Consider the following 12,282-nt stretch of genomic DNA (forward strand, 5'->3'; position numbering starts at 1 on the left):
ACTCCCTCCTGGCAGGTGCTCAAACACTGCTACTTTAGCCAACTGCTGTGTTTTCTTCACTGGCTTCCTCTAGCTGTTCGTGATCAGTTTGCCTACAAATCTACCTTAGAGAATAAACTAACTTTTAATAAACTAAAAAACTAACTAGGTGGCTCAGTGGGTAGCACTATTGCCTCACAGCAAGAAGGTCCTGGGTTCGATCCCCGGGTGGAGCGGTCTGGGTTCTTTCTGTCTGGAGTTTGCATGTTCTCCCAGTGTCTGTGTGGGTTTCCTCCGGGAGCTCTGGTTTTCTCCCACAGTCCAAAGACATGCAAGTGAGGTGAATTGGAGATGCAAAATTGTCCATGACTGTTTGAGATTAAACTGTTGAATCGTGTGTAACGAGTAACTACTGTTTCTGTCATAAATGTAACCAAAAGTGTGTAAAACATGATGTTAAAATCCTAATAAACGATAATTCAAGCCCCACCTCTTTACTATGTACTTTAATGAAAACAAACATGCTCTTGCTAATTTCTGCACTATTTATCAAAAAAACACACTTTGACTTATACCTTTGTTTTATGCAGATTTGCATTTGTGGACTGTTGTCTACTTGAACTAGAGTAAAAATGTTTACTGAGGAAGCAACTTTGGAAATCTGCTAAATGCAGAAAATGTAAATATAAATTAATTAATAACTTCCTGTGTGGCAAATCTCCATGGAAGCTACCCAGATTCTGGTCCAGTCACTTGTAATGTCACGGCTGGACTACTGCAACTCCCTCCTGGCAGGAGCTCCCATGTCTACTACTAAACCCTTGCAGCTCATTCAAAATGCAGCTGTTCGCCTGGTTTTTAACCAACCTAAACACTGCCACATCACCCCACTGCTGCGTTCTCTTCACCGGCTTCCTGTAGCTGCACGCATTCAGTGTAAAACACTGATGCTCGCCTACAAAGCCAAAAATGGACCGAGGTCTAATCAAACCCCGCTCTGTACCACACAACCTCCGAGCCACTAGTCTTGCTCGACTTGATCCTCCACCCAGGACTAGAGGAAGACAAGCATCAAGGCTCTTCTCTGTACTGGCACCCAAGTGGTGGAACGAACTTCCTCTGTCTGTCCGAACATCTGAGTCTCTTGCTGTCTTTAAAAAACGATTAAAAACCCACCTTTTTACTAAGCACTTAAGCTGACTTGTACTTACTTACTAAAACTCTTTCATTTCTTTAAAAAAAAACAACAACTTTGGTTCTAACAGGTTTTAGCAGATTTGTGTTCTTGGACTGTTGTTCTACTTAAACTAGAGTTTGTTTGTTTGTTTATTAGGATTTTAACGTCATGTTTTACACACTTTGGTTACATTCATGACAGAAACGGTAGTTACTCATTACACAAGATTCATCAGTTCACAAGTTCAATGACAAACACAGTCCTGGACCATTTTGTATCTCCAATTCACCTCACTCGCATGTCTTTGGACTGTGGGAGGAAACCGGAGCACCCGGAGGAAAACCCACGCAGACACGGGGAGAACGTGCAAACTCCACACAGAAAGGACCCGGACCGCCCCGCCTGGGGTAAACTAGAGTAATGTAATGTTCACATGGAAGCACTTCTGTAAGTCGCTCTGGATAAGAGCGTCTGCTAAATGCCGAAAATGTAAATGTAAATGTAAATGTCACAACTTGACATGGTCATCTGTACAGAATGCACTGGAAGGTGATGTGTGCCTTCATGACTTGCTTTCTGCACTGATCAGTTTGTGGACGCCTTGAGGTTTTTCCACTTTATAACTGATGACGAATTAAACTTTCCGAACAGCAAGAAAAAAGTACCTCCAACCGTATGCAAGAAGAAACAGAAAAACCACGCATAGAAACACGCCAAAGGTTTAAAAAGCGTAAATATTTTGATCGGCTTGTAGAGATCACTGATGACCTGCACCCTGTTGATGAGGGAAGATCTGAGCTGAAAGAGGAGGCGAGAGATCACGCCACGTTACGCTACAATTCCTCCGCTTCAAAATTTCTCTCCTGTCTGTACAATGGATGGACCAAGTCTTCCAACTAAACTGGTCTAAATTTTGGTGCAAAAGCTCGTTGTTTTTATTTTGTCCTTCATCACACACACAGACATCACAGAGCAGAGCAGAACAGAGCAAGCGGTGGCTTTTGTACAGCAGGGAGAGTCCTATATTATCCGGCGGAGGGGGGCACAGTTTCTGTGAGCGCAAATCATCAAATAATGGCAGAGAAATGAGAAGGAAAACAAAAGCCAAGCGGGTTCTAGACTACAAAAATGAAGAGGAGGACGAGAAAGAAGAGCAAAAACTGGACCAATTCTACGTAAGATACATGCTGGAAAGCTTTTCTGAATGTTTTTTACGTGACACGTTTTATTTGTTTGTGGCTTGGAATATTTGTGTAAAAATTAAAAAGAGTAATGAGAATGACACGAGCCGCCTGTCCGACAGCACGGTCTGCAGAAACGAAGGAAACAAATGGATGGTGTTAAAGAGAGACCTGAGGAGGACTCAGCAGCAGAGGGACTCCAGAAGTTCGACATCAGGGTTTGAGCTTCTTTTACTTTTATTACCACTGTTTGATGACATTATTTTTTGGAGATTTGGACAGCTGAGATGAACAACCGACCCCTACTTGAACTGTCTCAGTGGTCTGCAAGATTGGCATGACAGTAGTCTCCTGTGTGTAATGAATTATTTTGCTCTAATAGCTTTTGATACTAATATAAAAGCTTAAAGAACAGAAGAGTGATTGAGGAGTAACTGGAATGTAAAGCAAGGCAGGGCAGACAGCTTTGCCTATTACCCAGGAGAACAATAGGTCTAAAACATGGTACAGAGGGCATCAATAGCACAGCACATTCAGGAGCCTTTTAAATACACTTCTGCATCAGTTCACTGCCCTTCCATGGGTAAAACAATTATATAAAAGCACTAGTACAAAGTTTTAGGTACTTTTATTCAGGATTGGATTGAACCCTTGGATTGGTTTGTTTGTTTGTTTATTAGGGTTTTAACGTCATGTTTTAACGTCTCGTTGGTTACATTTATGACAGGAACGGTAGTTAATCGATACACAAGGTTCATCAGTTCACGAGGTTATATCAGACACGGTCATGGACAATGTAGTGTCTCCAATTCACCTCACTTGCATGTCTTTGGACTGTGGGAGGAAACCGGAGCACCCGGAGGAAACCCACGCGGACACGGGGAGAACATGCAAACTCCACACAGAAAGGACCCGGACCGCCCCACCTGTGAGGCGACAGTGCTACCCACTTAGACACCGTGCCGCCCCCCTTGGATTGGATTGGATTGAATTGGAATGAAAAGCTGAAAACTTGAATATATCACCCTAAACATATTCTGCAATGTAATATACATAAAACATATTAAGAATAATGTTTAGTACAACCGTTTTTTATATGTATTCTTGGTGGTGGTTCTTGGGGTCCAGGGTGTGTCAAAGCTAATACATTATCTAAGTTGGGACTCCTTGTGATCATATGAAGATATACTTTATTTGCCATATATACTGTACATATACAGTTGTACAGTACAATGAAATTCTTTCTTCGAATATCCCAGCTTGTTTGGAAGCTGGGGTCAGAGCGCAGGGTCAGCCATCGTACGGTGCCCCTGGAGCAGACAGGGTTAAGGGCCTTGCTCAAGGACCCAACAGTGGCTGCATAGCAGAGCCTGGATTTAAACCATCAGTCTTTCTGGTTGATAGCCCAAAGCTCTACCCACTAGGCTACCACTGTACCATGGGGTGGGAAATGGGGTGGCACGGTGGGTAGCACTGTCGCCTCACAGCAAGAAGGTCCTGGGTTTGATCCCCAGGTGAAGTGGTCCAAGTGTCTGCGTGGGGAGCTCCGGTTTCCTCCCACAGTCCAAAGACGTGCAAGTGAGGTGAATTGGAGATAAAATTGTCCAGCACTGCGTTTGATTTTGAACTTGTGAGTTGATGAATCTTGTGTAACAAGTAACTACCGTTTCTGTCATGAATGTAACCAAAAGTGTAAAACATGACATTAAAATCCTAATAAATCAATAAATAAATCCTACAATTTGTTTAGTTATACTACTAAATTATAAATAGTGATACATGTGGGCAGAGTTTACAGTACATCTGGCAACCTGTCTAGAGCCCCATAGAGAAAAAAGCCACAGTGCTCACCAGCACTAACATCCTCTGATACTTACTCACCTTACCAATTTATTATTGACTGATATTTAGTTTGCTGAGTGTAATAAAGAAAAAAGAAAAAAAAGTGTTTGAAAATAAAATTGTGACCAACTACAGGTGTACAGACTGAGGCCATTTGTTAATAAACTAAAATATTCAACCACCCTTAAAGGGTATTATGGTGATGTGTATACCCCTGAATGAAAATTTACAACAAGAAGTCTCAGTAAACAAATAAAATATTTATTAATTCTTACAAGCACTTTTAATAACATCGATTGACAATTTTAAGTGTACATAAAAAAAGCATCAAGTTCTCTTACAAATTTCCATGTACACTATTATTCAAACCCTAGGTTTCAGTGCTTGGTGGAACATTTTTTTGCTTTGATAACTCTAATAAGTGATTGATCTAATCATTAACAAGCTTCTAAATGGAATCTTTGTGGAATCTTTGCTTGTTGTTCTTGTGCAAAAGCTTCCAGCTCACTGAGGTTTGATGGAGTTTGTGCTGCAACAGCTTTCTTTCTCAATCTGCACACTGAGAAGACCTCTTCAGAATATTCCAGAACTGATTCCTTCTGAAAACTGGTTGCTTTACACCTTACAGACTGACTGACGGGAAAATGTTATCCATGACCCCAGAACCCATATTGCTATGTGGCTCCCAGTGCATTAGCTGTGCCACCATCCCACTCTAAAAATATATTTTTCTAGAAATATTAATACTCCTTTTTCAGAACAATATAAACACTTTACATGTAATACACTTTTGTATTCTAAATATACACTGATCAGCAATAACATTAAAAGCACCTCCTTGTTTCTACACTCACTGTTTATTTTATCAGCTCCACTTACCATATAGAAGCACTTTGTAGTTCTACAATTACTGACTGTAGTCCATCTGTTTCTCTACATACCTTTTTAGCCTGCTTTTACCCTGTTCTTCAGGACCCCCACAGGACCACCAGGAGCAGGTTATATTTAGGTGGTGAATCATTCTCAGCACTGCAGGGACACTGACATGGTGGTGGTGTGTTAGTGTGTGTTGTGCTGGCATGCGTGGATCAGACACAGCGGCACTGCTGGAGTTTTTCAATACCGTGTCCACTCACTGTCCACTCTATTAGACACTCCTAACTGGTTGGTCCACCTTGTAGATGTAAAGTCAGAGACGATCGCTCATCTATTGCTGCTGTTTGAGTTCAATCAGTGGTCATAGGACGCTGCCCACAGGGCGCTGTTGGCTGGATATTTTAGTTTGGTGGACTATTCTCAATCCAGCAGTGACAGTGAGGTGTCTGATCCACTTATACCAGCACAACACACACTAACACACCACCACCATGTCAGTGTCACTGCAGTGCTGAGAATGACCCACCACCCAAATAATACCTGGTCCTGTGGGGGTCCTGACCATTGAAGAACAGCATGAAAGAGGGCTAACAAAGCATGCAGAGAAACAGGTGGACTACAGTCAGTTATTGTAGAACTACAAAGTGATGCTATTTGGTAAGTGGAGCTGATAAAATGGACAGTGAGTGTAGAAACAAGGAGGTGGTTTTAATGTTATGGTTGACCGGTGTATATTCTAATTACTTGTATTTTGTTGGCCTATTTTTATTCTATAGAACTTCTGTAGAACTTCAATCACATAGGAATTTTACCTTTCAGTGCTTTTTCTCTTATAGGGATGTGGGATTGACTGCTCTTCTGCAGGCAACTTTGATGAAGGCCACTCCACTGCTGAGGTGTGGGACAAATTTTACAGTTTGCCATTTCCACTCTGATTTTGCTGACATAAACAAAATTTGCTAGAATTATTTGCGTATAAGCGTAAATTAAAATTGTAGTAGAAAGGTGTATAAAACTAATTTATGGTTACAGGAAGTGATTCATTTAAGTTCTTGTTTTTAAAGGGTATGCTAGAAAATATTGAGTTGTTAATAATCAAGGGTGTCAGTTTTGTCCAGTCCTTTTCTGGAGTTCTGTGTGGAATGATATCTATATATTTATATCTATATTTACATATATTTGTTGTTTTTTAATAGCAGGAGGCTCAGTATTTACAGTCTTATTCAAAGATGGAGCTTATTGCCATGGTGCTATGCATGCAGAGAGAAATGGAAACCTTAAAGGAACAACTAAGGTGCCTTACAGGTGAGTTAAAAGATTATTGCTTTCATGTTTGTTTCATTTCGTTTTTCCAACCTTTTCCCCCCAATTTTTCTCCCCAATCTAGTAATTACCCTGATTGCATCCTCCACTGATTCAACCCTTCACCGCTGACTGAGGACGCTTCTTAACTGACACACGCCCCCTCCGACACGTGCTCAATACAGACTGCATTTTTTACATGCACGAGTCGAATTTATATATACCGATCAGCACTGTGCACGGAGAGCCACACCCTGATCAGCATTATTCCTCAGCCCTGTGCAGTCAGCCAGCAGAGGTCGTAATTGCACCAGTTATGAGGACCTCCTATGATCCGGCTTGCCCCTAACCCTATGAACAACAGCCAATCGTTGTTCACGCAGCCGCCCAGCCCAGCCGGGTGGCAGAGCTGAGTTTCGATACGATGTATTCGAAAACCCAGCTCTGGTGTGCTAGTGTATTTTACCGCTATGCCACCTGAGCGGCCTGTTTCATTGCGTTTTTATCACCGCTTTTTCTTGGTCAGGGTCGTGGCAGGTTTGATTCCACTGGTAAACACGCGGGAACTGGGCACAGGGTAGGAATACCCTGGCGCCAAACTGTTGCAGAGCTTGACCCATTCCCCCCTCAGACATAGCCAATAATGTCTGTGAAGAAGCCCAGCTGGCCGATAGAAACCCTGAGATTCAAACAGGAGTCAGTGGTGGTGGACTAGCATAATAGACCATTACTGGCCCACTGTGACCCTGACAATAGAGACAGTGAAGTAATCGTAGTAAGTAGCTGCTAGTAACAATGAATGAATGAAGAAATATTTAGTCAAAATACATCATTCTAGTGTATTGACTGTTTGATTTTATTACTGTTCCTAATTAAAATCCATTTAAGCCTATTCAACTATTTTTCCCTTTTTTTAAAGTTCATTTTTAGTTGCACACTTGTCTTGTTTCAGTGTTTAAAACATTTTTTGTATGTAAATCTCCAACAACAGCATGTGGAAAGCTGGCTAGAAACCTTGAGGCTCTGATCGAAAGAACCCAGATATGGCCCAATGAAGATAAGACTTCTCTTCCGTTCCCCCCCAGCCCTGTGCAAGTGCCCGTGGATGTGGATGCTTTGATGCCAACTATGCCGTATGTCCCAGCCATCATAAACGGGCACTGGGTAAAGCAGGAGTCATTGCCTCAGAAATCTAATGAAACCTCACACAGTGATGGAGTCTTCACAGAGGTACTTGAAATATTGAAATAGTATTCTGCACAGTTGACTAGCTGTTGTGACTTGCTTTTGGTCTTTTGGTAAATATCATGTACAGTATGTGCAGTGTACAAAAGAGACGTTTTGTGATTTTAGTTCATCACACCTGAGCTGCTGGAGAGGTGTAATACAGGCACCACTGCCCAGAAATTGACCAATGACCTGCTGCGTGGACTCTATGAGAGAGACTGCTTGGCTTCCCACTCAATCTCTGGTGTGGTGTACAACAAGAGGGGTCAACCCAAACCTGCCCTGCCCACTGAAGAGGTGCAGGCCATTCTGAGTAAGGTTCAGTTCTATAATATCTTTTGTGTTAGTGCTGCTAAACTTAGGATCTTGGGAAAACGAATTTAGAGGTTTAGAAATATGCTGGTACAGGATCAATGATTAAAAATATAAACTTTAAAATACACATTACTGTGATTAAACCAGCTATACAGTATATCCACTTCAAATTTACACATAGTGTCTGTCAGTTTGGATTTAAAGTGGACATGAATGGATTCCCACTTTAAAAATCTTTAAATGTTTATTTAATATAATAAGCTATTTAAATTACTTTTTTAAACAAGTGTAGCATGCACCGTCCTGAGAGGGTCTGTTTTGGAAACCTACATTGGAAATGATCTAGGGCAGATTTAAGGCTTGTATTTGTCTTGTATACATATACACATCCAGTACAATGAAATGCTTTCTTTACTTATCCCAGCTTCTGGAAGTTGGGGTCAGAGTGCGGGGTCAGCCAATGTATGGCGCCTCTGGAGCTAAGAGAGTTAAGGACCCAACAGTGGCTGCATGGCAAAGCCAGGATTTGAACTCACAGCCTTCCAGTTGGTAACCCATGGCTCTACTCACTAGGCTACCACTGTTCCAAATCAATGCAAGAGGGGTCACTGTCCATGGGTAGTGATAGCTCAGTGGTTAAGGTACTGGACTAGTAATCAGAAGGTTGCCCCACCACCACCAAGTTGCCACTGTTTGGCCCCTGAGCAAGGCCCTTCAGTCATAATTGTAGGTCGCTTAGGATAAAACATCTGCCAAATGTCGAAAATGTAAATGTCCACTTTCATACTTTGCATCTTAGGCAGCAAACAGTTCTTCATTGTTGTCTAGCTGCGCTGAAATTAAAGTATCCACCAGATAGTTGCAGTGCTGGGGTTTGCAGCGAGCACTTTGTACATTAGGACTATGGAGTACAGTGGCACCTTGCAACTCAACGTCTCCTAAACTCAAAATCTTTGGAACTCAACGTCCTTTATCGAGAAATTTGTACCCTTAAACTCAACGGTTCCCTTAAACTCAACATTTTCATTATGTTAAAATTTTTTTTTTAAATTTAATTTCAAATTAACAATTAACAGTCGCTTTGTTCGGCGCTCGACTTGAGCGGTGCGGTAAAACGTCATCAAAGTGTGCATATGAGACGAATCTGCATTTGTGTGGAATAACTGTCAGATCCAGTGTGAAAGCTCCACATGTATCTGTGTTTATCTGGATTTTCCTCGCTGTTTCACTTTTAAACTTGTGTTACAGCTCGAGGTTCTGAGAAATTGTAAGAATCAGCTTTTTATTTCAGTGTTTTTATATTATATTTGTGTTATTTGCAGTGTATAAGTGCCAAAAACAACCCCATTATTTTACATAAGCCTAAAATATATGCAGTTCCTCGGGACCATGGAATGCAGTAACAGATTTCCCATACATCCTTATGGGAAAAAATACCTTGAAACTCAACGCCTTTTAAACTCAACGCCAGTCCCAGAACCAATTGACGTTGAGTTTCAAGGTACCACTGTATATGTCAACTGTCTGTCTGCCGTTAACCTGAACAGGCAGTCTATTTTTTTGTCCTTGCTTAACATAAACATTATGCAGTGCCCTTTTACATGATAAATAGCTAAATGATGGGCCACTCCAGGGTCTCCGCACAGACTTCGCGTAGAGAGAGCATGGGCACTCTCTAAACATTCCTCTTACAGTAGAGCATCTGGTAACTGAATGCCTCCTGACAGCAGATCGACTCACTTGGGGTCGGCATTTTAGTACAGTTACCACACTTGCACCAGCTGGTGTTGCCCACCCTCTTCTTTAGGTCAGAAGTTTGGCTTAGACATGCATGTACTTTGTCTTAAACCAACTCCTTAGTTATTATAGCTTGAGACATTTTGTTTATGGTCATTGCCTGCTATAATGTCCACATTTATTTTCATGTCAGATAAGATTTAAATTAACCTTTAATAAATCCTGGTACATCAGTGATGTTTCATTCAATGCTATGAAGTGATTGCTAGGTTCTGTTATACCGTCTTTGCTTTGGTGTGATAAGTTTTCCTGTTTTAATTAAAGTGTTTTTCATTATTTATTTTAAGAAGCTTCTTTACTTTCACCATAATTGCTTCTTGTTGCATGAATCTTCCAAAATAACAGCAACATACACCGATCAGCCATAACATTAAAATCACCTCCTTGTTTCTACACACACTGTCCATTTTATCAGCTCCACTTACCATATAGAAGCACTTTGTAGTTCTACAATTACTGACTGTAGTCCATCTGTTTCTCTGCATGCTTTGTTTGCCCCCTTTCATGCTGTTCTTCAATGGTCAGGATCCCCAAAGGACCACCACAGAACAGGTATTATTTAGGTGGTGGATCATTCTCAGCACTGCAGTGATAATGACATGTGTGACAATGTCCACTCTATTAGACACTCCTACCTAGTTGGTCCACCTTGTAGATGTAAAGTCAGAGATGATCGCTCATCTATTGCTGCTGTTTGAGTTGGTCATCTTCTAGACCTTCATCAGTGGTCACAGGACGCTGCCCACGGGCCGCTGTTGGCTGGATATTTTTGGTTGGTGGACTATTCTCGGTCCAGCAGTGACAGTGAGGTGTTTAAAAACTCCTTCAGCAGTTCTGTGTCTGATCCACTCATACCAGCACAACACACACTAACACACCAGTGTCACTGCAGTGCTGAGAATGATCCACCGCCCAAGTAATACCTACTCTGTAGTGGTCCTGTGGGGGTCCTGACCATTGAAGAACAGGGTGAAATGAGGTTAAAAAAGTATGTAGAGAAACGGATGGACTACAGTCAGTAACTGTAGAACTACAAAGTGCTTCTATGTGGTAAGTGGAGCTGATAAAATAGACAGTGAGTGTAAAAACAAGGAGGTGGTTTTAATGGCTGATCGGTGTATTAGGTAAACACAGTGACTGAAAACCCCCTATACTGTATAATGACAGGCCTACCTGAAATTGCCCCTAGGTGTGTATGTGTGGTAGGTGTGTAGGATACCCTGTGATGGACTGGTGCCCAAGTCAGCTATAATGATTACTAATAACAATTACTGAATGAATGAATATTTAAACATGTCAAATCAAATAAAATTCCATTATGGTTATTTAGGCATTAACACTATTTCTTGTTCACCTGGGCTAGACTTTAATCGCTGAGTCTTTATTTAAATCACACAGGTTCATGGCATTATGAGATAATGTATATAATTACCTCTTACAGGAACTGTGCAGTATTTTTTTCCTGGGAAGACTGATGCTGAGATTAAGGGCTACATCCGCCAGAAGCTGCAAAATGAAGCAAAAAGATTGAGAAAAAAACCTCCACTGTCTGGTGTGGACCCTATCGCTCTGAGTCTTTCCTGCCCAAGATCAAGCACAAATCAGTTAAATTTGACGGGACAAAAATCTAACGTTTGATTAGCAGTGATGAGTTATGTGGTGTCTGATTAACTAGATTTGTTGTTAAATACATAGCCCCTACTGTTAAATATAATTTAGGTATTAAAAATTCCTGACCAGTACATACTGATATGTCATTCTTGTTTTGAAGAATATGATCGAGTGACACAGTTTGGCGAGACAATTTTGTGACAGCAAATAAAATAGGTTAAAAAAGTCCAACTAGCAAGATCAACATCAGTTCTAGGATTAGCATTAATGTGAGTCTGTATTTTTTTATGATTTGTATTCGATGTGTAGCAGCTACACTGCAAAACAGAAGGTGTGAACATTATTTTCATGGTATCTATGTCTTTCTTACTATATTATGGTTCTTATTATGATTCAATCGTAGCTATGTATGTATTCTTTGTTATTAAATCATAAAAAAGCAAGTTGTAATGAGCTATTTTTGTCTCTTGTGTGTTTAGATTTATTGAGACTGTGGTTGTGTACAAAAGACGAGGTGCATGACATACTGGGTGTAATAGTGTGAATATTGGCAACAGAGAACAATGTGTGCTGCATGCAGAGTGCTGCTGAGATGAAGGTAATCAATGACGGAGTGACACAAGCAGAGTGACAACAGCAGGGGTGCTGGGCCAGTTGTCTTGGCAACCCGAGTCTTCTGGGGCACAGAAGCGTGGCTCTTACTCTGGCCAGCGCCTTTGAGCATCTGCCCAGTACAGGGGCGAGGGGATTTACAGCAAACAAATGAAGAACGAAAGTGAATTATTTGGAGGACCCAATTAAATTAGGTCAAGCATCAACATTGGAAAGACCACATATTTATAATGAGCATGAGGATTCGGTTGTGCTTTTTTTTTTGGTAAAAATCTGGCTCATTGTCATACTTTGCTCATTTGGCAAAAGCCTTCTTTGCAATGGTTGCTCTTGGCGTTTGTGTGTATGTGTGTGCGTCTGGCC

General features: G+C 41.2%; 1 protein-coding gene across 1 annotated transcript; it reads left to right on the forward strand.

Moving 5' to 3' along the window:
• The first annotated feature begins 1,991 nt into the window (after positions 1-1,991).
• On the forward strand, positions 1,992-11,760 carry si:ch211-194k22.8 (uncharacterized). Its single transcript, XM_063003759.1, has 7 exons — positions 1,992-2,331; positions 2,460-2,555; positions 5,892-5,951; positions 6,252-6,360; positions 7,349-7,587; positions 7,711-7,897; positions 11,138-11,760. The coding sequence occupies exons 1-7, from the start codon at positions 2,035-2,037 to the stop codon at positions 11,332-11,334; spliced, it is 1,185 nt and encodes a 394-aa protein (XP_062859829.1). The 5' UTR covers positions 1,992-2,034; the 3' UTR covers positions 11,335-11,760.
• The last annotated feature ends 522 nt before the right edge of the window (positions 11,761-12,282 follow it).

This window comes from Trichomycterus rosablanca, chromosome 10 (assembly GCF_030014385.1).
Source record: "Trichomycterus rosablanca isolate fTriRos1 chromosome 10, fTriRos1.hap1, whole genome shotgun sequence".
Lineage (NCBI taxonomy): Eukaryota > Metazoa > Chordata > Actinopteri > Siluriformes > Trichomycteridae > Trichomycterus > Trichomycterus rosablanca.

Excerpts from the sequence above, each read along its gene's own strand:
- si:ch211-194k22.8 (XM_063003759.1), top strand. The coding sequence starts at position 2,035 with ATGGACCAAGTCTTCCAACTAAACTGGTCTAAATTTTGGTGCAAAAGC. Across the intron at positions 6,361-7,348 it reads ACAACTAAGGTGCCTTACAG|CATGTGGAAAGCTGGCTAGA; the intron begins GTGAGTTAAAAG and ends CTCCAACAACAG. Across the intron at positions 7,588-7,710 it reads GTGATGGAGTCTTCACAGAG|TTCATCACACCTGAGCTGCT; the intron begins GTACTTGAAATA and ends TTGTGATTTTAG.